General features: G+C 54.1%; 1 protein-coding gene across 5 annotated transcripts; it reads left to right on the top strand.

Annotated features, from left to right (window-relative positions):
- The first annotated feature begins 356 nt into the window (after positions 1-356).
- Endov (endonuclease V) lies at positions 357-14,907 on the top strand. Of its 5 annotated transcripts, none has more exons than XM_023699295.1 (9): positions 357-436; positions 848-1,019; positions 6,187-6,321; positions 6,506-6,545; positions 7,388-7,464; positions 8,642-8,710; positions 9,102-9,230; positions 11,662-11,735; positions 12,583-14,907. In XM_023699295.1, the coding sequence occupies exons 1-9, from the start codon at positions 381-383 to the stop codon at positions 12,701-12,703; spliced, it is 873 nt and encodes a 290-aa protein (XP_023555063.1). In that variant the 5' UTR covers positions 357-380; the 3' UTR covers positions 12,704-14,907. The 5 variants fall into 5 exon arrangements, with proteins under 5 accessions (XP_023555063.1, XP_004639621.1, XP_023555064.1 ...); XM_004639564.2 differs by having other exon boundaries at positions 7,352-7,464; XM_023699296.1 differs by lacking the exon at positions 12,583-14,907 and adding an exon at positions 8,848-8,950 and having other exon boundaries at positions 7,352-7,464; positions 11,662-11,737.
- The last annotated feature ends 9,030 nt before the right edge of the window (positions 14,908-23,937 follow it).

Here is a 23,937-nt window from a genome sequence, read left to right as displayed (position 1 = left end):
GCTGGGGCTGTGACGCCCCTGGCGAGTGGTTCCGGAGTTGAACTGGTCCACCCTTGCCTAAAAGCAGAGCGGCATCCTTCGGTGCGGGCACAGCGCTAATGCTGGGACAACCGGGGAACCGCCAAGCCACCGCGGCACGAAAGAATCGTACGTGGGCAACTCGAAGCTGGATACGTGGGCGGGCGGTCTACCCGGGCTTCCAGCCAGTCCACGAGAACCCGCGGATTCGGGCGCAAACCCTAGGTCGCTGCAAAGCGGCCCCTGGCGGCGGCGGCGGCGCCACAGTCAGCAGCTGATCGCTGCGAGTACTACGCAGGGGCGGGGGACGCCCTCCGGCGCTCCGGAAATGACGTTGCCGGAAGTGCGCCGAGGGACGAGTCATGGCCCTGGAGGCCGCGGGGCATCTGTCTGAGGAGACTTTGTCGCTTTGGAAACGGTAATGCGAGTGAGCGAAGCTGCCAGGGCTTAGGACTTGGCTTCTCTCTGCGGACCCGCTGACCTCGTAGCCCCGGCTGTGAAGGCGCGGGCCCGGCGCTCGGGCCACCGGAGTCGGGCGGGCCTGGCTTCCGGCGCGGGCCAGAGGCCTCCGGGTGTTGTAGTCCGCCACCCTCGCTTCCGCGCTTGGCCCCGCGCCCCTCTCTCGCTTCCTAGGGCTGTGGGTTGACCCGCGCGTCCCTTACCTTTCCCATTAAGGAAACTAATCCTGGCAAGACTCACTTTGTTATGACACGAAGGAGGACGCTACAAGGAGAGCGCGCCCCTCGAGCTGGCGCTGCGGTCTCTGGGGTCGAGGTGGGAGGGTCTAGCCTGGGGCCCCGGGCCAGCTTTGACCTTTCTGTCCTCCTAGGGAGCAAGCCCGGCTGAAGGCCCTCCTGGTGGACCGGGACACGGAGGCCTGGCAGCGGGACCCCGCTTTCTCTGGTCTGCAGAGGGTTGGAGGCGTTGATGTGTCCTTCGTGAAAGGGGACAGTGTCAGTGCCTGTGCTTCCCTGGTGGTGCTCACATACCCCGAGCTCGAGGTAACGTGGAGGACGCTGAGCCACGTGTCGCTTCAGCAGAGAGAACAGAGCTGCCAGACAGGAGACCAACTCAGGGTAGAGGCCAGCCTCTCCTCTTACAGAATTTTCATATTTTACTTTATTCTCAGTGCTGAGGATGGAGCCCAGGACTTTCCACTTACTCTGCAAGCATTCCACTGCTATAAGTCCATAGCTCTCTTTTTATAGAATTTCATTGACAGACTGAGGAGTCTTTCAAAGGGGAAGAAAAACAGGGAAAGATAGGGAATTCTCTCCCTCTCGCTTATACCCATCACCTTGCCTCCATTGTTTCTGCCACTTACATCTTGCGGAACTCCCCTTGTCCACCTCCTCTCACCTCCTTCACTATCTGTGCTGCTATCACGCTTCCTGTAGATATGTTTTCCTGGACTCCCTGCCTCAAGTGTTGCTCCTTGGTTTCTGCTAGGAAGGCAGTTTTCTTAAAAAGGAAATGCAGTTATGTCACCAGGAGTCCCTTGAAAACACATCAGTGCCCTTCCTGTGGTGTCATGGTAAATAAAATTCACACTGGTTGATGGACCCTGTGGGCTTGGCTCACAACACCATCCTCAACCCACCCTGCCCTCCAGATGGCTTTGACTCCTTCAGACATGCCATGCTGCATCAAGCTGCATAATCTTTGCAGTCTGCTTCCTTTCCTGTTGAGCTCTGACCCCCCTCTCAGGGTCCAGTTTTACACAGTACTTCCTTCAGTCATCCCCTTCATCCTGCAAGATCAGGAGTTACTCCTCAGCACCCCATCTTAGTCCATGCAGACTACTACAGCAAAATGCCTCAGACAGGGTGGTTTATAAACAACAGAAATGTATTTCTTAGAGTCCAGAGTCTAGAAGTCTGACTTCAGGATACAGCATGACCAGGCCTGGGTTGGGACTCTCTTCCAAGGTATAGATAGCTGTCTTCTCCTGTTCCCTCATGGTGATATAGTCATCTCCCAAAGGTGTCTCCTCTTACTGCCTTTACTGTGTGGGTTTGAACTTCATCATATGGACTGGGGGGACAACATTCAGATCATAACCAACTCTGAGCTTCCTGTTTGTCACAGTGGAATGAAATGGGCCACTTTCCCCTCCCAGAAGGTAAACTCTAGCAAGAACCAGGTCGTGTTGCCGCTGGAGGTGGCCATAGCACTTAGCTCACCAACCAGCAGACACTCAAGAGCCTTCCTCATTAGATGGCCTACAGGAATGAGCAGTAAGCCTGTGCTTTGTTGGCAGTCCCTGGTTCAGGAAGCCTTGGCTACACCCCAACTTTAGCGCTGCTCCTGTACTTGCCCCCAGCAACATCTTCCTGCTTCTTTGGCTTTGTGCTTTACTCAGAAGGCCCCTTTTAGTCCCAGTCAGCACAGAAGTATTGAGTACCCACTGTGTGCTAGGATCCAGATCTGTAGTGAGGACACCAAGGCCTCTGTCCTCACAGGTTCCTGATCATTATGTATGACAGTGCATGGGGTAAAAGCACAGACGCCAATGCCAGACTGTTTCTGTTTGTACCCCAGCTCTGCCATTCCCTGTGGCTCTTGGCCCCTGATTTCTTTTCTCTCAGGGAGATGATATTAATGCTCAGTTTGAAGAGTTATGAAAGGAATAACAGGTCATGTGTGGAGAGCAGGCAGCAGTATTGTTCCTCTCACCAGCTCTCCCTGGCTACAGACTCAGTCACCCACCCTCATCTGTCTCCCACCCTCTGTTTACTACATCTGCCACCATCCACCTCTTGCCCACATGCAATTGTGTGACTGATTTTTCTTTTCCCAGGTTTTTAGTTTGACAGTATACAACCATACTGAATAATTGGAAAAGAATACATCAAATGCATCCATATGCTCTTATTTAGATTCAGCTGTTGCTGATTATGTCGTGATTTTTGTATGTGTTTACTGAGGACTTGAGAACATGTCCTAGAGGTTGTGGCAGTTTGTCTCAGTCCACCTTGCACATAACATCTTATGTAACTGTAGGAACATTATCACAGTATGAAAAATCACAACAATCCTATAGCATTACTGGAATCTGGACATAGTCTCATTACTTACTTGTCCCCATTATGAATCTAAAAGCTGGTTTCATTTTGTTTTCTGATCTATAAATTTTTAACATTTATGTTCCCTATTCAAGGTTGTAACAAGTGTATTATATTTACTGTGGGATTTTTTTGGTCTTCTGTTTCTTTTACTCTTTTTTTTTCCTCACCACCATGTATCTCAAAGTAACTTCTCTTCTGTTCAGTTCAGTTTTCTAGCTCACAGTTGACTCTTCAGTATGTGGGGTCAAATGTACTTTTTTTAAAAAAATGTATTTGTTACAGGGTCTCACTACACAGCTTGGAATCCTGTTTTCAGCCTCCCCTGCACTGGTATTACAGGCATGAGCCATCATGCCTGGTTCAGTCTGGGTGGCAGGCGCAGCATGTGGTACCAGAGATTAAATTCCAGTCCCTGCAAGCTTAGTCCACTGAGCTATCTCACTGGCCCTGTACTTTTTTTTTTCCCAGTGTGTGTGTGTGTGTGTGTGTGTGTGTGTGTGTGTGTGTGTGTTTGGCCAGCTCAGCCCACCAGGGGGTGGGGCTGGCTGGCATGTGGTGCTGGGGGATCAAACCGCGGTCCCTGTGCTTTGCCAAGCTTGTTCCAAGTAGGTGCTTTAGACCACTGAGCCATCTCGCCAGCCCCATGTACTTTTTTTTTTTAAATTTTTTAAAACAGTTGTCTGTTTTTTATTTATTTATTTATTTATTTATTTTGTGTGTGTGGCCTGCTCAGCCCACCAGGGGGCAGGGCTGGCTGGCATGTGGTGCTGGGGGATTGAACGGCGGTCCCTGTACTTTGATTGGCTTAGTTTGTTCTAAGTAGGTGCTTTAGACTACTGAGCCATCTCACCAGCCCCCCATGTACTTTTGTTTTTGAAGTGTTTCTTAGATTATAATTTCTTGGGTTTTTTTTTTTTTTGTGGGGAGGGGGAGTGCTTGTAGAATTACTGGGGGAACTAAACTCAGGGCCTTTGCACTGAACTACATTTGCAGATTAGTTTTGTTTTATTTTACTTTATTTTCTGAGACAGGGTCTTTCCAGGTTGCCCAGCCAGGGCTCAATCTCATGGTTCTTCTGCCTTAGCCTCCCAGGATGCTGAGATTACAGTTGTATGCCACCACCCTGTAGTTTGGAGTATGGTTTTAAACACTGACCTGTTAGGTAGGCTCCATAGTTCTGCTTCTCTCCTTCAGTCCTGTGGTGTTGGATTTTCTTTGGCCACTTTTCATTCTTTTTAACTGTGTCCTTTAACCTCTTTTAACACTTTGCTTTCTTTCACTTGTTTGCTTCATTTCTCCCTTCAGTGGCTCTTGCTGAACTATCACCTGAATCACTCTTCTTTGGTCCTTTTGTCATTTAGTCCTTCTTTCTGAGGTGACTTTCATCAGGACCCCATCAACATCCCCTACCATCCTCCTCCCAGCATGCTATCTAAGGTGCTCTGCAGCCTGTGCTCTTTCTTCCCCACAGAGATGTGTAGTGATGTTCGTCAGTGATAGGTTTTGGCCTGAGTACAAACTGCTAAATTACCATGGCCCTGATTCAACATGGCTGAATCCTAAAAAAAAAAACAGTTCATCCTCCCAATGACCACTTCGTTTTTCTTCCCAACCCAGTCCTGGATGCCTTTCCCATGCAACACAGGAGCCCCCAATCTGCTCCTTATGTCCCTTAGATTCTCTCTGTGTACTTAGAGTCAATAAAGTGCCCTCCAACCCCTACTTTTGCTTCTCTACCACTCAACAGTTTTCTCCTTTTGTCGTGACCATGGGATATTGAAGGTGGGTCCTTTCCCTTTTTCTCTCCACTTTTGGGAGTTATGTGGCAGAATTCTGTTATAGTCAGCCACCATCATACTATGGGGTTATAGGCTACACTTAGATTCCACACATGTCCTTGTGAGGTCATCTTGTTCCAGGCTGTGTAGTGAGACCCTGTAGACCCTGTACTAAATATATTTTTAAAAGAAAAAGAAAAAAAAAAGTTTCCTATTGAGTTCATTGTTCATTAAAATGTTGAGGACAAACCCCAGTCCTCTGTGCTAACACAGACCTAGGTACATTAATTTACTGCTCCAGCCTCAAAGGAATGAAAATTGTGATTTGGAAGCTGTCACCAAGAGATTTAGCAGATTCAGTAGCAGAAATGCAGGAAGGAAGGGGGTTCTGGAGAATGTGTATGCATAGGAAACTGCCTCCTCCCTGGGCCATGAGATTGACAGAAACACGGGAGGATGCTCACTGCCCTCAGGTGCACTAAGCAGAGTCCTTCTGCATTTTGGTCTGTCTTGACTCTGCCCGAAAAGCCCTCAGAGAGTTGCATGTATTCTCCAAGCTTTCTTAGCTTGGTGTGGTCACACATATCTGTAACCCCAGAACTCTGGGAGGCTGAGGCAGGAGAATTGGAAGTTTGAGCCTAGCCTGACCAACTTAAGGAGACCCTATCAAAGAAAAAAAAAGGGGGTGGGGCTGGGAATATAATCATTGCAAAAGCTCTGGGTTTAATCTCTACTACCACAAAACAAAATCACGTCACATCACTCTGAGTTGTCCCTAGCCGTTGTAGAAAGCCCCTGTCCATCTGTGGCCTTGTGTCCTCCATGCGTCCTTACACCTCATATAAGGCTTGTCTGCTGTCCTGGGGCTCCCTTTACACTCTGAAGTCAGTTGCAGCCTCAGAGTTTTTCTTTCTACACTCTCAGATTGTCCAGTTCCTCCTGCCCTTTTCTCCTAAATGACCTGAAATTCCTTCTCATAAAGCTGTTGCTACAGCCTCTGCATCCTTGGCCCCCTCCAGGCTTTTCTAGTGCACGTGCAGTGCTGCCTTGGCTCCTGGTGTTCTTCACACCAGTACTGTCCTGTGCTGTGCTCTGAGCCTCCAGCAGCCTGTACAGGGTCCAATGAGGAGACCCATGGTCTGGGGGAGGCTAGCTCAACAGCTGAGACAGACCAGGTGGGGAGCACCTTAGAAATGACATCAAGGTGAGACACTCCCCCACCTAGTAGTTGATAGCCAGAAAAGTAGAATATGAGTGGGACAGAGGGTAATAGGGTGGAGGGGAGCAGGTGGCTGCCTGCTGACCTGCATGCCTGGTGGCAGGTGGTGTATGAGGACAGCCGTATGATCAGCCTGACGGCCCCCTACATATCAGGCTTCCTGGCCTTCCGAGAGATGCCTTTCCTAGTAGACGCTGTCCATCGGCTGCAAGAGAAGGAGCCAAACCTCATGCCCCAGGCAGGTGCCATGTCCTTGGGGAAGAGAGCCATTCAGTTCCTGTGGGAGGGAAAGGCCTCATGACCCATGGCCTGACAAGAGTAAGATTTTCTAAAAAGCTGCATCCCAGTGGCAGTGTCTACCCACCCCCACCCCCACTTGCTAGGTCAGCCACCTCAAACTGACACTACCCCTGTGGCTCTAGGTCCTTCTTGTGGATGGAAACGGGGTGCTCCATCACCAAGGTAATCCTGCTCCCCAGAGAGAGTATTGGGGAGGGTGCTCTGGCAAAGATGGGAGAGGGCACCTCCCATGTCTACCACACTAAGCTCCATCACGGCTCCCGTCTGGGTGGGCTGGCTGACTTTCTTTCTTTCTTTTTTTCTATTTTTCTTTTCTTTTCTTTTCTTTTCTTTTCTTTTCTTTTCTTTTCTTTTCTTTTCTTTTCTTTTTTTTTTCCAGAACCAGGGATTTAGTTTAGGCCCTTGCTCTTGCCAGGGAAGCGCTTAATCCACTGAGCCATCTCCCCGGCCCTTGGGCTGACTTTTGCTGTCAGGACGCAGTGTCCCTCACCCAGAAGAGAGCTCTGCCTTCTCTTCACCCCCACATCTTCCTGTTCCTTCCCCAAGATAGCCTATACTGGCCCATCTAGAGGCGCCACCATCCAGTGTTGACCTTATAGCTGTCAGAAGTCTCAGGGTTCCCACCCCACTGCATACCCTGTGCTCTGGAGCCCTGCTTTCCACCAGTGCCTGGACGTTGGCCCAGGGAGGATGCTGAAGTTGGTAGCAGTTTTACTCTTATCCAAAATGTGGCCCTCGGAAGGCTGTCCAGGGGAAGTATTGGCCTTCCTAGCAGTAGGTATGTTTGGGTCCCAGCTGCTCGTCTCAAAGGTTATGGCCCTAGAGCAGTGGCAAAATCAGGGTAGACAGGATCTTGTCCAAGGTCAGCTTGGGCCTCCAAGTCTGCTTCCCCAGTATTATGCCAGTCTGTAGGTGGCAAGGTTCCAGTTTGACTGCACCACCTGAGCTTGTTCTCTGCTTTCTGGAAGGCTTTGGGATAGCCTGCCACCTTGGTGTCCTCACAGGGCTGCCTTGCATTGGGGTGGCCAAGAAACTCCTACAGGTGGAGGGACTGGAAAACAATGCTGCGCACAAGGAGAAGGTAAGGGGACCCATGGGCAGTGATGGGCCCTGGGGGGATCTGAGGCATTGGTCACCTAGGACAGTGGCAAATTTGTGGCACAGGTGCCACAGCTGACAACACTGAAAGCTCTGACAGGTTCTCCATCACTGTTGTAGGGCATCTTTGCCTAGCCTACCTACTCACACACCATATCCTGGGATCCTGGTCTGAAACAGGGAGACCTGCTTCTGTCTGGGAACTTCCTGTCCACATGGCCCTGAGCCAGGCCCTCCAAACCTCTGTACCGTACTTGCCTTTCCTCTGTGCTGCTGTAGTAAATGTGTAGGATTAATCCTCCAGTCCCCAGGGGTAGGACAGGCTTCCATGCCCCTCCACTTCCACCAGCTGCCTGTCTCCCCAAGAGATCTGACAAAGCCTAGCCTCTGGGCCATGCTTGCAGGACCTTCTGCCCTCTGGATGCCCATTCTGGCTGAGGTCTGCCCAGAGCTGCTGTCCACACTCTTTCTTCTCCTCAGAGATCCCTGGGGGTGTGATGTCCCCATCCAAAGGGAGCTGGTGACATCCCCACTCTCCTAGTAGACAGCAAATCCCCAGAGCAGAGATTGTCTCTCCATGGAGCAGTTACTCAGTAAATGTTGAGTTGATATGGTCCCCATCTGCTGATTCAGCCCTGACCCACTCCACCCACTCAAAAAGAAAGTGTATTGGTTTCACTGGGGTGTGCTCAGATTCCTAGGAGAGGAAACAACAATGAGGTGTAACCCTGCTCAAGGTGTGCTTTCCTGGGCACCACCTATGGGTCCATGGCTCACCTCAGCTGGCCTGTGCTGTGGCACTGGGAGAGCTGCTGCGCCTGCCCTGAGCCTTTGTCATCAGGTTAGATGGTGTCCTGTAGGCAGTTCCCCTAACACAAGCCCTGACCATGCTGCTACCCAGCGTTTTCAGTACTGCCTTGGGGCCGTGGCCTTGCTGGCACAGCTGCCACCTAAGACTGGCTTGTGAGTAGGTTTTAAGAATGAAGAGGTGTGCCTTCTAGGCACGTAGACTAGGCTCACAGACTTGTAGTTTTGGGTTTTGGATTTTGCAGTACTGAGAATCAAACCCAGGGCATTGCTCATGCTGGGCAAATATCTATCACTGAACTATGCCTCAGCCTTAGAAGACATTTCTTACAACTTTTTCTTCTGTTTTCCAGATTCAGCTCCTGCATGCAGGGGGAGATACATTTCCTCTGATGGGTGGCTCTGGGACTGTCCTCGGAATGGTGAGTGGCTTGAGGCCTCTGTCATCCTCAGGCTCCAGCTCAGAGAAGAAGAACAGCTGGGCAGTGAACCCCTGCACATGCACTCGCACTTGTATGCAAGACCCACTCAATTTCTTCCTGCTCCTCTCACTAGACAGGGAGGTGATGTGACGTGTGTGTTTATAACCTCCTCTAACCCCAATGAAGTGGAGGGACCTCAGCCACACTTATCACACCTTGCCCAGGAGAGAGAGCAGAGAGGTACCTGGGGGCTAGAGCACCCCACACACCCCACAAACCCCAAACTGCTGCTTGTCACCTGAGATGTTATCAGAGCCTCCAGCCCAAAGCTGGTCCTGACCCCAGGGGGATGTGTCCCCATGGCACTCTGACCTCGCCTTCTGTCCTGCAGGCCCTGAAAAGCCACGACCACAGCACCAAGCCCTTGTACATTTCTGTGGGCCACAAGATAAGCCTGGAGGCAGCCGTGCGCCTGACCCATTGCTGCTGCAGGTTCCGGATTCCTGAGCCAGTGCGCCAGGTGATGGGGCCACCTGTGGGTGGGTGGCAGGTTTGGGGACTGGCATGATCATCTCTATGCTCCTTGCCACCTGATTGTCACGTGCTGCCTGTCAGCTCCCATGGGATTATGGAATAGTGATGTGAGGTCAGGATGATCCTGGGCTGAGGGCAGGTCTTCAGGCTCCTTATAGGGGGGCCAGGTGGCCTCCCCTGGCCCTGGAGGTAGGGGTAAGGGAATAGGGGCTGCACTGTTCTTCCTGAGGCTGCCTGGCCCAAGTCCACCATGCCCTACACTCTGCCTCACTGAGCCTGCTATGCCCAGGTCCCAGCTTATGGGGAGAACCAGTTGACGTCAGCTCTGGTTGCAGGGGAGTGCAATCACCACTTAGCTCCCCTACCCAGAGGGGAGGCATTTGTAGGAGTAGTGCTGAACAAGGCTTGCGCTGGCACCAGGCGCCCCAGTCAGGTCTCCTGGGTGTAGTGCTCAGGACCCAGGGGACCAGCACTTTGATGAACCAGTCAGCTCAGTGGAGAAGGAATGTAGCCTTCAGGCAAGGGAGCTAGAGCTGAGCACGTGGGATCCAGGACCACTGTCTTCTACTTGGTTGTGAGGAGAGCCCCCAGTCATGTGCTGGTGCATGTCCCCAAGCAGCACATCAGTCAGGGTTCTAGAAGAAGCCATCCCCAGGAAGAGGAACAAAGGGAGTCCAGACTGGAACAGCATTTGTCAGGCCCTCGGATAGGGAAGGGTTTGAGGCACTTGGGACACTATGCCAAGGCAGGAGGTGTGGAATGGGTAGGGGTCAGTTTGTGTCCCAATCCTCCCTGCAGGGACAGGGACAGCAGAGGGCTGTGTAAGAGCAGCGAGACACCCAGATGTGCTTGTGTGCCACAGAAGCAGTTGAGTCTTGGGAAGTTGTAGCCCAGCCAGGAGCCCTCTGGGTATGCTGGGTATTGGGCCAGGGGGTCCCAAGCCTCCCTGTTGCCTGCCTCTTCCCTGGCCCACTCTGACCCCATAGCCACCCACAGAGGGCCATAGGTTAAACTCAACTTAGAAACCTGCCCTCAGTCTCAGCTTCAGGCCCAGCTGCTCATAAACTCTTGACTGTGGCTGCCACCACTTCCATCCTACCTCCCCTGTGCAGGTATGCAGAATGGTCTCCAGGTGGCGGCAGCAGCCCACATGCCGCTGCAATGCTTGCAACCATAGAGTGGCAGTGCCCAGAAGTGGCTTCTGAGCAGCTTTTAGGCACCTACCAACGGCCCCCACAAGTCTCCTCCCTGCTCAGGTTGGTGCTGGCCCATAGGCACATGGGCTCCCAAACCTGTAAGTTGTGTCCCCAGCTCCAGGAGGCCCTTGTTTCATTTCCTCTCCCATGGTCTAATGATAAAACCCCCGAGACCCTGGGGCCCAGCAACCCTGGGTTGCACTGTCCTAAACCCACAGGACACTGGTCCCTTGACCTTGCAGGGGAGGGGCCGGCTGGATGAGCACCTAGACATGGAGCAGAGTCATATGTCTGGTGCTGGAGAAGAGCCTTCCAAGTCCTGCCCACACTCTGCAGAAATGCCAGCAGGCGTGGGATGCATGCTGCCAGAGCCCACTTATGTCTGCAGGGGAAGGGATGCAGCCCTGGCAGCTTGGTCCGCTTTCATACTGGGCCCACTCACCTCAGCACTGACCCTCCCTGCTGCACATTAAGAAGTTCCCAGAGAATGGGAGAGATGGGGCTAAGGTCTGTACCCTCTCACAATGAGGCATTTCTGGCCTCCCTACCCTCTGCTCTGGCACAGCACTGGCTTCCAAGGGACCCCTTGGTCACAAGTACTGCTGCACTCCCTGTGCAAGGTGCAGGCGCTCTTGCCGGGCTGGGTTGCTGCTCCCAGAGTACCCTTATGCTTGTCCGCCCACAGCCCCATGAGCTGCATCAGAAGCCGTCTGGGGATTAGCTGTTGCTGTCAATGTGTTAACTTCATGAAGCCTGAAGCTAAGCTAAACCCATCTGAGCTGGGATCAGGGGGCTTCCTGAGGCCAGGCCGGTTAGCGATGTCACAGTCAGTGTGACCCCATTCTATGCCCTCCACAGGATCTGTCCTAGTCCCCATCTGTGGCCTGTGAGCCCTTTTTTCTCAAGTTTGTGGAATTTATGAGTCAGACAGTGACCCCCAAGTGGGGGCAGACTGGCAAGCTTGAGCTTACCCTCCACAGAGCAGAACTCCCCGAAAGGAGGAGCTGTGAGGACAAAGGAAACCAAGCAGCCCAACCAGTCACTAACCTCAGTGCCAGGTCTGTACCCCCTAAGGTCTTAGCATCTCTGTCAACCACTCATATCAGTGGAGCTATGGGCACTAGGGACCCAGGTGGGCTTCTATGAAGGGTGTGGAGACATTTCCCAGTCTGTTTAAGAGCCAACCACGTGTCCACTTCCAACTTGCACTGTTTCCTCCAGGCTGACATCCGCTCTCGAGAGTACATTCGCAGGACTCTGGGACTCTCTGGGCCGCCTGTACCAGGGCAGGAGAGGTAAGAACCAGGGAGCCTTAGGATGCCCACGGGCAGCCTCTTCCTGCTTGTAGTGGCTCAGAACCAGGCATGGCCAGGAGAGCTTCCTAGGGTGTGGAGAGAGTATGGCCTTTGAACCTGGTGGAAACTCTCCAGAAATGCCACCCTGTGGCTATCTGGCCTGAGCCCCACCTCCCAATAGAGCTGCTGCTGCTGCTGCTGCCTCCCATCTTTCACCTATGATTGGCCCTGGCATGACCCTTTCCTGCACAACCTGCCATGTCATGCTCTCTGAACCTCATCTTCCTCTGCAATGCAAGCAGAGTAATTCTTTTCCTTCTAGGTTCTGAGGTAGATTGAGACTGCCTGGCAGTCTCAGCTGACGGTGCAGGGCCCAGACTAGTTAGCCTGGAGCAGCCTTGCCCAGAGCAGGAACCAGGAGCCTACTTTAAAAAATAAGGAACATGAAGCCTGGAGCTTTGGGAAGTGGCAGAGCAGGGTGCTGAATATGGCATGGACTCCAAGCCCTGCCTCCTGGGCTCCTCGCCCCCTAAGATTCCTGCCAAGGGGTGAGTTGTTCACGGGCTGCGCCTCCTCCGCTCCTTTTCCCTGGCAGCTAGCAGCTGTTCCCAGGCCTTGATAGGCTGGCTGCTTTGAGAGCTGAAGGAAAGGGCACTGGGAACCCCTGCTTCACAGACGGACTGACCAGCCTGAGCCAAGGTGGACCTGTCCAGCTGGCCATCAGATTCTGCCCAGAGCTCTGACCCATGCCTGTTATCAGCCTTCCAGGGGCTCTTGAGGAATAGGGGGTGTCAGGACTGTCTCTGGAACCTGTTTTGAGACTGCCCCCTTCTCCATGTGTTTGCAGGAACCAGAAGGGACCAAAGTCAAAAGCACACCCCAAAGGAGGTTCAGCAGAGCCAGCAGAAGAGAACAGGCACCCTGAGGACCCCAGCAAAGGCCCGGGGACAGACCCGGAAGCACCGTAGCCAGGCTGCTCAGCAGCAGAGCAAGGGCTTACAGTCTCTGGGAACTGGGCACCGTGAAGACGCCAACTGCCGGCCTCCCACGTCAGCCTCAGGACAGTAACCACTCTGAGGAATAGTTGCTAAGGACTGTGGAACCTCCCGTGGTAGAAACACTGACCAGAGCACCCAGCAGGATACCACTTGGGTTGTTAGCTGTCCTGCCTCCTCCAGCATTGAGTGACCTGCACGATCACTGCCTCAGAAGGACAGATGTCCTGAAGGCAAGTGCCAGACCAGAACATTGTGAGATCACTCTCCAGAGCACATAGGGGACTTGGGGTTCAGATGCCCCAGTGGTCAAAAGACTAGCAGCCTGTGCCAGTGCCCACAGCTTCCATGCCATCTACACCTTGGAAATGCACCTGTTTCAGGGCTGTGCTTAAACCGTGCCCCACCAGCCAAAGCAGGCTACCTGTACAGCTGGGAGGGGCTCAAGCTGTATGACTACCTCCAACACCACATGTATGTGTGTTCTTTCCCTGATCTGCCTGTCCTCCAGCCTGCTCACCATGAGTAGGCCCAAGAGAGGCCCCAAGCCTACTGTCTGTGCCGCGTACCACCACCCCCATTCCTGCCTCTGCCTCAAAACCATCCCCATGATGGGAGGAGCCCTGCCCCAGCCCAGCACCCTGCATCTTCCCTGAGTGCTGACGAGGCAACTAAGACTCAGGGCCTGCCTCAGCCCATCCCTCCCAGGCTCCCAGAGTGGAGTTGACAGGTAGTAGATAGGTCTGGCTTCACTAGTCCTGAGTCAGGATGGAGGTGGAAGGAAAGGAGGGTCCCAGAGATAAAGGTGGGCACCTGCTGGGTATACCCCTTTTCACTGAGCCTAAGGGACCACACACACACTGGCATCCAGCCTGTCCAGAGGAGACAGCTGCAAGGCCCCCTGCCTAACCCTCAGAACCATCTGAGGTGGAATGCTCTGTCTCTTGCTCAGAACCTGTTTTCTCATGGGATGCCTTCTGCTTGCCTCCCTGCGGTTTACCCAGGAGAGGGAGGATATGTTGCCCCAGTGGTGGCGTTCTAGGGCACAGCCTGGCCCACACAAACTTAAAACACACTCGTGGGACCCCCTGCATCCCCACTGAACCCAGGGCTGGAGGGCTCACAGCTGCCCCGCCATCTGCCCTCCTGTTTCCAGATCCCTCCCAGAGGACCAGGGGTTGGCAGCAGAAGCATGGGGCTGAGGCTCAGCAGAGCCGACTGGGATCCAGCATTTCACATGCTTTGGTGAAGTACATGTCAGGTGGGGATAATATGTGTCCTTCCTTGTGTCTGAGGAGGTCCCATAAGGTGACATACATAAGGGGCTTAGATAAAGCCTGGCACATGGTGGCCCCTTAATGAAGGGAAGCCATTAGTTTGGAAAAGTAGGACCCACAGAGCCCCTCCATGTGTGGCCCTCAAGTCTGGTCTCCCACACTTGGTGAATGTGTCAGGGTTTGTCTGTGTTGTACCATGTGTCACTGTGGTAAGTCCCCAACTTAAAAACATCAGTGTTGGGGGAAAAAAATCAGTATTGAAAACTCACAGGTGTGCTGTATAAGCCTCCCTCTGACTATGAGTGGATCCAACTTAACCTCTCAGAATGGAACTTGTTCATAAGTTAGGGACTTGCTGCACTTAGCTCCTTGTGACTGAAACCCTGCTGCAAGGAGCTACCACCTTGCAGCTCTTCACAAAGCAGGTGACGGGTGTTTGAGTTATTGCTGTTTGGGGGGCTGCCATGAGTGTTATGGACGAGTGTCTGTGTGTGTTTTGGTTCTGGTGAGTCCACAGCCAAGAGGAAGTGAGAACCAGCCAAGATGTTCTGCACTGTGGCTGCACAATATTGCAGCCCCACCAGACTGTATGGGCACAGTTTCCCCTCGCCCTCACTCGCTTGTGACTGTTTCTCCTTTGCATTCTAGCCATCTAGGGCCACAAAGCGTCGTTTGGGTGTCCCTCATGACTGATGGTGCCACGCACGTTTTCATGTGCTGCCAGCCAGTAGTACGCCTTGGGAAAAACATCTCTTCATGTGCTTTACCCTCCACCTTTTCTAATTGGGTTGTCTTTTTATTGCTGAGCTGCAGGAATTCTTTGTATGTCCCAGATACTCTGTGTTCGCTGGTTTATATGCTTGGAGTTTGTCCACGTTTCTGATTCAGTGATGTACACTTCTTTGTTTGTGGCCTCTTCTTTTTATGTCCATGGAGTCATTAAGTGGTCCACCTTAATGCTCGCTTTTGGTAATGCGTGTCCTCTCTGTCCTCGGTGAGGCTGTCCTGGAGTGGGTTTGAGGAGTGCCCCCACAGTGACCTGATCCTCGTGGGTAGTGGGAGGGCAGGCCCCTGCTGAGGACCTGCCTCACCCAGGGTTTAGACCACATCTGTCTGCAGCCTTCCCTGGCTTTCCCCAAATAGTCACCTATCACCTGGCCTCAAGATCTAACGTGCAGATCCACCTCACCCCATGTCCTCAGATGGGGCCTGGCTTTGGGGCCGAGGGCTCCATGAGCAGGAGCTGGAGGACACAGGCAGGGCACAGGTCCTCTCAGGAAGCTCTGCCACAGGGTTGGGTTTAATGAGGGTGGCCCTTAAACTCCAGGAACCACCTGGAGTTTATCATGAGGAGGAATGGAGGCAGCACAGGGTCCACAGCATTTGAGGGGTACAGGCATTGGACCACAGGCCCCTGACCTCACTGCTAATGGCCACACTAATACCATGAGAGGACCTCTCCTCAGCTCTAAGACCCTAGCCTTTCCCTTGGGAATAGGTAGTGACCACAGTCCAGAGCCAGCTGGGCCCTTTCCCATCTGTGACAGGAGGCTGGGCAGGGCCAGTGGAAAGAGGATATGGGGGCCTAGGCTCTGCTGATGGAGAGGCAGGTAAATGGCCAGGGTGCCCTGGTGATGGTAGGGTGTGAGGCATCACTGCTGGGGCAGAGGGGTCCCCTGGGGGCCCTAAGTGCAGTGGCGTCTCCACTCCTTCCCACAGAACCTTAAAAATAGGGCCCGCGGTAAAGGCCATCTCAGCAGACCACAGCTCTCTGGTGCTAAGAATATTCTTGAACCTCTTAATAATTCAAGTGGGATCCAAATAGATTTTCCCGTTCACCTGCTGGTCTCCGTGCCCCTTGCCTATGTCCCTCCCTGCCTGCTGCTGGGAGCGTGAAGCTTTAAGGAGATGGTGTGGCTGCTGCTGGGTCACACCCAAGCCCCCCAAGGGCTCCCCACTGCAGGACCCCTGCTTATCTGCCTTCCCCTCTCCTGCAGCTGCAATCTGATCAAGGCAGCCCCGGGGGTGGCCAGCTGTGCTGCAGCCAGTCCCAAGTCCCCTGCTGCAGGCTGGGTGTGCCTGGACAAGTCACTTCACAGCTGTGCCTCTCTCACTGGATAGTGGCATCAGTGTCTCCAGAGTGGGCTGGAGTGTTTGGGGTGGGAGGGTATCTGCACCAGAGGCCTCCCTCGCCTCCCAGGCTATGCCCAAGCAGCAGACAGCCTTCACCTGTCCCGTCAGCCCCAGCCTCGTCTCTCAGAGGAGAGGAACTGGGGTGCTACCTGGGTGGTAGAGAGGGGTTGCCAGCCTGCCTCACCCACCCAGCAGCAGCAGGCCCAGCCACACTGGCCTACCCAGGTCCTTCGTCTTACCAAATTATTAATTAAAGGCAAAGGCACATGGCGGCACTGACAGCCAGATAAATAGCATGAGAGGTGGTTAGGGAGGTGTCGTGCGAATGATGGAGCACAGCTCTCCCGTTTGTCTCCCTCCCTGCAGGCTGGAGGCAGTGGCAGCTCCCTTTGGGTTCCTAGTGCCCTGGGTGGCCAGAGGGCCAGGTGGGAGGCAGTGCAGGCCCTGCCAGACAGCTGGCCCCCTCCCCTCAGAATAGCCCCCTGTCCTTTGTCCAGTTCCTCCCTGCCCTGGCCTGAGTGCGGAAAGGTGGGCAGGGGAAGCTGAGGCAGGCTAGGAGAGGGGACAAGGCCTGCAAAGGACAGAAAGACCCAGGACAGGATTGCAGAAAGAGAGCTCTTGCCTGCCTCCCCAGGTGGAAGGGGAGTGGGGGAGCACTTGGATATTTTGAGTTTGTTTTCAGTTACTTCAGTTTCATTTATGTTTTTCAGTCATAAATGTGCATAGTTGGATAATCAAGCAGTTCTCTGAGGCTTGCAGTATAAAAACAGTACCTCCCTTCCCTCCCACCCTGCTCTCCTGACTCCCCCACACAGGCGTGTGCACACAGGCATGCACACACGCGTACACACACACGCACACACTTCCCCCCATCTCCCACCTCAGGGACTCCGAAGCCAGGGTGTGTGTGTGATATTGCCTCACATACACCCGTCACAGCTGAGTGCTGGCTTGTAATTGCTTTTCTTAGACAACCTCTTGTTTGTCCTGGACTTAATAATTGCCTCAGCTGTGGGAGGGGCTGGTTTACTTTCCATGTACCCATTACTTATTTATCCCTGGACCATGCAGTGGAATAAAATGGAATATAAATCTCCCTTTGGTGTGTTGAAAACATCAAGGCATCAATGAGTTCATTTTTTCTTGGAGCCTGTGGTGACAGTCTTCAAGATGGCCCTAGAAAAGCACCTACTCTGCCATGTGGCACCAGCATTGGTCTGTGGAGGGCCACAGGAGCAGTGCAGTGTCACTCCCAAGCTCAGGGCAAGGACTGCCTTGTGGCTTTTGTCTGATGACATTCTCTCTGTTTTTCTCTTGGGGTGTGTGTGTGTGTGTGTGTGACTAGGGATTGAACACAGGGCCTTCAGACTAAGCTACATTCCCAGCCCCCACCCCACCCTTGTTTGAGACAAATTCTCACTAAATCACTAAGTTGCCCAAGCTGAGTTCAAAGTCACCATCCTCCTGCCTCGGCCTCCCAGACTGCTGGGATTACAGGTGTGCACCACCACATCTGGCTGCATTTTGAGACAAGTCTGCTGCAGGTCCTCAGTGGCTTTGTGAAGTGGCCCACTTAATGATGAGCAGGCATTCTGTCATTAACCAGATGAGGGTACCATTTTACAAGGGGGTCCTCCAGACCTTGTCACACTTGAGAGTACTGCAGACCTGATAGCATCTCACCCACCCACCCACATCTTCCAGGACTGGGGATTGAGCTAGGGATCATTGAGCTACATCCCCAGCCCTTTTTATTTTTTTATTTTTATTTTTTTTTAATTTTTTATTTATTTATTTGAGAGAGAGAGAGAGACAGAGAGAGAGACAGAGAGAGTGAGTGTGTGTGGTGTATGTGGCCAGCTCAGCCCACCAGGGGGCGGGGCTGGCTGGCATGTGGTGCTAGGGGATCGAACCGCGGTCCCTGATGCTTTGCTAAGCTTGTTCTAAGTAGGTGCTTTAGACCACTGAGCCATCTCTCCAGCCCTCCAGCCCTTTTAATTGTATTTTGAGACACAGTCTGGCTAAGTTTCCTAAGCTGGGCTTTGTTTTGCAATCCTCCTGCCTCAGCCTTCCAAGTAGCTGGGATTTCAGGCTTGCAGAAGCATGCCCAGCTCTGCCTGTCATCTTGACTGCAACCACCTGACGCCCTGATCCCCAGATAGTCTGCTTCCAAATTACCCTCAGAAACTACGTGGAATGAATCTTTGCATTGCAGTAATTTGTTACACAGCGGAAGCTAAGTGCAGAGCCCTTCTTCCTCCTGCACCCACCTGTCCTGGCTGCTCCCACAATTGCTGTACTGTCTGTCACCAGGACTTGAGCTGTGTGGGGCTGCCCTTCCCCTGCTCCTGCACTGTGTCCTTTTCTTCCTTTGTCTTGTGTCCTCCGTTTTGGATTTTCCCCATTTTAACGGTGTATGACAAGCGAAGACCTTGACACCAAGTTCACTGCTGCCCTCCCTGCCACAGCTGGTGCCCCAGTGCTGCTCTTCAGCAGGAAGACCTGGGAATGGCACACGGAGGCCTTAGCCTCGGGTATGTATCTACAGCTTCAGTGGCAATCCCACTGCTCCTTGCTGCTGTGTGTGGGGCCCTGCTGCTGGAGGATCTACTGTTTCCTCCTCTGGGCCCCCAGTGCTGCACGGGCTGAGTGCCCTTTCGAGCTTTCTCTTACTGTAACAACACACCTGAGAGAATCACCTTAAAAAGAGGACAGGTTCCTTTCAGTTCACTGTTTCAGAGGCTTCCATCGTGGTTTCCTGGCCCTGCTGCTGCCAACCTGCCATAAGGATACATGCCGCTCACCTCAGGGCTATCCAGAAGCAGGAGAGCGAGACTCCAGACTCCCCCAGCCCCCTCCAAGGACACAGCCCTGACCTAAGACCTCACTGGGGACCACCTCCTAAAGGCTCTAGCACCTCCCACAGTGCCTCAGGCCTTCAGCGCATGGCCTCTGGAGAGACTCCAGATCCACAGGCTGGCACTGCCACCATCCTCAGCGCCACAGCCAAGATTGGCCCCTGGAGCCCTCTCCAATTAGATGTTCATCCGCTTCTATCCTAGCAGAGGCAGCCGCCACCCAAGAGCAGAGTGGGGCCATCCTCAAGATTACCTGCTGCAGGCCAGGTCTGGCCTCTGCCCCAGCTTCTCCTCCTCACAGACTCTCTGACAGGCAAAAACTAGAGGAGCAGTGTGAATGTATGTAAGCACCATCCTGTCCCTAATCAGAAGCCCGGTCGTGTGACAGACGGCGCTGGAAGCAGAAGGGGTCCAGGTGGTTCGCTGCAGGGCTGGGTGTGCCCTGGCTGCTCTGGGGCTTGGCCTTCCAGCCTCCAGCTCCTCCCTCGCAGGGCTCAGCAGCCAGCAGCAGCTCTGGCCCAAGCCTTCTCCATCCAGTGATCCTTCTGTCCCAAAGGCTCCAAGGAGTGCCCCAGCTAGGTCCTGAGCCTTCCCTGAGCGTACTACTCTGGTCTCCACAAAGGTGGAGGACACCAAAAACCAGAGCCAGGGCCATTGTAAAGAGGCGAATTTCTCAGTGGGAAGTCAAAGCACTGTTGCCCGAAGAAGTTATGCCTCAGTGAGGAAACTAAGGCTGGGGTCTGCAGAAGGGACAGAGGCTTGGGGCCCAGTGAAACTCCATCCCCAAGGCCCTAGGAAGGCATTGTCTCCTCCACCAACACCCATCCTATCTCCCAGTAATTCTCTCCCAAAGCCAGCAGGGAACAGTGTGATTAAGGCTCCATTATTAACTTGCCAATCTTATTTCTGGGGCACAGACGCTAACAGCTTAGGGGACCCACTTGGCATATAACGAGGTCTCCATGACAAATTACTTGGGTATCAATTAACTATCTGGGGAAATGTCAGGCAGGATCCATCATGCTGGCAGGGAGAGAGAGCCAATTAACCTGGAGCGGTCAATCCGATCCAGATTCAGCCTCCAGCAGAGCTGGGAATGAGGGAACGGGCATGTGGAGCCCGGAGCAAGGCAGCGACTGCTGCTGCGTGCACCACCAAAAGCCTCAGCGCCTGGTCCTCGCTCTGGCTCTCGGTTCATTCTCTTCACAGTCACTGCCTGAAGGGGGGCCTGACAGGGACTGGGACAGCCCCATGGGACAACTGTGCAGCCAGATGTCTGCATCCTTGTGTGAGTGGCTCAGCAGGAGCCAAGGGTCCTTGAGGCAAGGAGGAGGACAGGCAAGAGCACGTGGCACTGGCAGGAGGTGAGGGGGCAGTGGGCGCCACCTGACCCAGGGACCGGCCACATCCAGCGCAGGGCATGGAACTGTGAGTGGCACCCTAGCAGCACCCAGCTCTGCACTGGTGAGCTGTGAGACTTCTGGACAACCTCTGAAATCCTGTCAACTGTAAGGTAGGGACAAGTAGCCCAGGTTCCTAGGGACACGGAGAGAATGAATAGTGGCCTATGACAGTTGCTACTGAATTCTGTCTCTCTTCCCCCGCCTGGGGGTTTCAGGTTTGACTCTGACTGCTTGGTGAAGGCCCAGGTCAGAAGGCAGGTGGAACATACCGGGGGCCGAGTCCAGAGGTGAGCAGACAGCTTGATAAGCTGGTACTTCTGACAGAGGGCAGGCCCTGATAAGCTGGTACTTCTGACAGAGGGCAGGCCCTGATGCTCAACACCATTGACCTGTTTGAGTTTGGTTTTGCTTTCACAGAAAGCCATCTGGATGCCTGGGATGTGTCCCACCTTGGTGACCAGACCCTGAGCCCCTCACCCATAGCTTTGCTCATGGGATCCCCACCCTTGCAGTAGATGCTCCATGCTGATCTACTCAGCCAGTGATTGGCAGCTGCCGCTTCCCAGCCCCCCAGCCGCATGCCTATTCATGACACTGACATATGGCACCTCCACGGGGGGTCGGAGGAGCTGCCAATCGACAGTGCAGCATGTCCCCATCTGAGCCCTGCCAAAGCAAACAAAGGCAAGATGCATGCGGAGCAGAGGCGGGCTGGGGGTGAGCGTGTGTGTGTGTGTGTGTGTGTGTGTGTGTGTGTACACGCGCGCACGTGCTGGGAGGAGGGAGATGGCTGAACTGAGGAGGTTGTGGGGTTTGACAGCTGGTCTGGGTTCTCAGAGGCTTCTTGGATCTCAGCTAGCAAGATCCTCAGGATCAGGCTGTCCGTCCCTCACCCCATATTTTAGCCAGTTCAAAGGCCCTCCCACCCTCTCTCACCTCTCACACTAAATACCCAGGAGGCCCCAGCAGCCTGGGTCCTTGCCATATTCGAATTCTTTCTGCAATCAGGACTTTCTACCTAATGTCAAATCATGTCCCCAGAGCTCTGGGCTCAGCCAGCTTCTTGCTTTTACTGGAGATGGTGAGCCCCATATGAGGGTAGGGGCATTGTACTAGGGTGTTCCCTCAGACCCTGCCCCAGTCTGGGGACCCACAGCCACTAAGCTCTGCTCCTGGGGCTGGGGAGGGAAGAGCTGAGCAAGGCCTAGCTCTGTGGACCTTGGAAGGCCCCATCTCCTGACCCAGGGCTGAAAACTGCTGCTGTAGAAGCAAGACCTCTTCAATACCTGGACACATGCATCCTGGAGGCGGGTGAGGAGGGGTGGCCACTTGCCCCTTAACGTGACAGGACAAGGGAGATGGAGCAGGGCTGAGAAGCGTGGCCCAGCATGAAAGGCCAAGCTCTCAGGCTGCTGGGGGGGAAGCACTACCTGGGGGATACCTCTGTGCCAGGCTCCGTGTGTACTCTGTACAAGGGCGGTGCTCTGGGCTGTGTCTGAGGGGCCACCAGCCTCCTCCTTGGGCAGCGGTGTTGCTGGGTTAAGGGGAAGCACCTCTGCACTGCGGGCCTGCCCCAAGGGGTCAGGAAGTGACACAGTTTTGCTCCCAAAGGGGTAACTCACTGGAGAGGAACCCCCGCCAGCACCCCCACACCAGCTGCATAGGAGGAGGTGCTGCACTGACTCCTGCACCCTTGTCCCATACCCTGGTGGGCCGTCTGGGTGACCCGACCCACCTGGCCTTGCCTTGGATGGGGGCACCGCTGCCCCAGCAGAGTGCTCTGGGAGTGGCGGCCCCTGCCCAGGCTGGCAGCACTCACATTGGCTGCAGGCGTTGGGCCGGCCATGCTTCAGACACCGCTGTGCACGGAGGCATCTGCTGCTCTGTCTCAGGGCAGATGGCTGCCAGTGAGCTAAGTGTGTGCGGGGGAAGGGGTGCCATAGGAACCCCTTCCCGCGGGGAGCGTGGGGGCGGGAGAGGCAGGCATCCGAAGAAGGGTGGGGACAGCATGGGGGATGGGATCACGTGGCTCTGGGGTTGGGGTGAGGACCAAAGAGCCAGTTCTTGGGCCTGAGGGAGCCTGGGTCACCTTGGAGCGGATGCAGCATGTGGAGGCACAGATCAGGGCCTGCACACCTGGCACAGCTGGCCAGGTGGCCTTGAGTAAATCCCTTTTCTCCCAGGTCCCCAAAACCTGAAGGAGAGTTTGGACATCTTCAGGTACCTGAGCCCTGGCTTCTCAGGTTGGGACATACTCAGCCATTTGCAAGGGCCTCCTGCCAGGGGCTGGCCGTGGAGACCAGCAGCACACCCTGTCAGACCTATCCCCGGGGTGCAGGAACAGCGCCTCTGCCCTTAGCTCTGAAGTCGCAGCTCCAGAGAGGCTGGAGTTGTGCTGGTGTTAGCTAAGGTCACTCTGCAGTGCAGGATTCCTTGCCAGCTTTCTCTAGTCCCCTAGAGGCAGCAGAATGGGGAGGGGTGTTGCCAGACCTCTAGGTCAGGCTGTGAGGAGGATAGTGGCTGAGGTAGGAGACCCTGTCCTGCCTTGGCTGCCCCCAAATCCCAGCCCACTGGACTCAAACCTCTGAGGGACGCAGGACCCACGGAAGGAATAGGTACAAAGAGTCATCAAGGAACCAGCCTGGGCTACAAAGAGTTCGAGGCCCCCTGGAACTGCATAATGAGACCCTGTCTCAAAAAGACAAAAAACAGAAGTCATCAGGGAAACAACCCACAGGGACCAACAGCCTCAGAAGCCCACTGATGGGCATGGGAAAGCCCCAGTGGTGTGCTCAGTCATGATACAGGTACAGGGATGAGGTAGGCTGTGTGCCCTCAGCACTCCTGTGACAGCCCTGTCGCATTAGACCAGGAGACCGAACTACTCTGCATGTGCTCTGGTCAGCTCCGGGGCAGCCTACAGTGTGTCCACCTGGAGCACCCAGCTGGAAGAACCCATGTCCTCTGGAGCAGCTGCTTGATGCCTCCAGATGTCCAGGGGAGCATGGCAGGTGGCCTCTCTGTCCCTCTCCCATCCAGTCCTAAAATGGCCCCACCCCCATCCCCAACTCTATTAGCCAGCTGCCTTCATCATCGACGTGATTCAGCACACTGCTCCTCAGCCTTACCACCCTTAGCTGGTGGTTGTCCACTGCCCTTTTCCATTTCCAAAGTATGACATTGTCCCTGAATTGTGTCAGGTGAATCCTGGAGCTCTGGCCTCTGCCCAAAAATGCCCCAGAGTGTGGTTGAACTTGTACCAGACATGAGGCCCAACAACCAGACACTGGGACTCTGGCCCTGGGCAGACTGTCACCTCGAGGGCAGATGCAGTCCACATCCCAGTCCAGCTGATTTGGGCAAGGTGCTAGGACACCTCTCCAAAGTCACCCTCACCAGCTGCTTCATGACCCAAGACCCAGAGTGTCCTTGACATTGTAGATTGAACACAGAGAGGCCAGAAACCCTCTTAGGAGGGCAGGGCCTAGAGTTTCCCTTCCAAACAGAGGGGTAAGAAGCAGAGAATTTGTCCTAGA

This window comes from Octodon degus, unplaced genomic scaffold (genome assembly GCF_000260255.1).
Source record: "Octodon degus isolate 3935 unplaced genomic scaffold, OctDeg1.0 scaffold00112, whole genome shotgun sequence".
Taxonomy (NCBI): Eukaryota; Metazoa; Chordata; class Mammalia; order Rodentia; family Octodontidae; genus Octodon; species Octodon degus.
The sequence above is the reverse complement of the archived record's forward strand: the minus strand, read 5'-3'. Positions and strand labels throughout refer to the sequence as shown.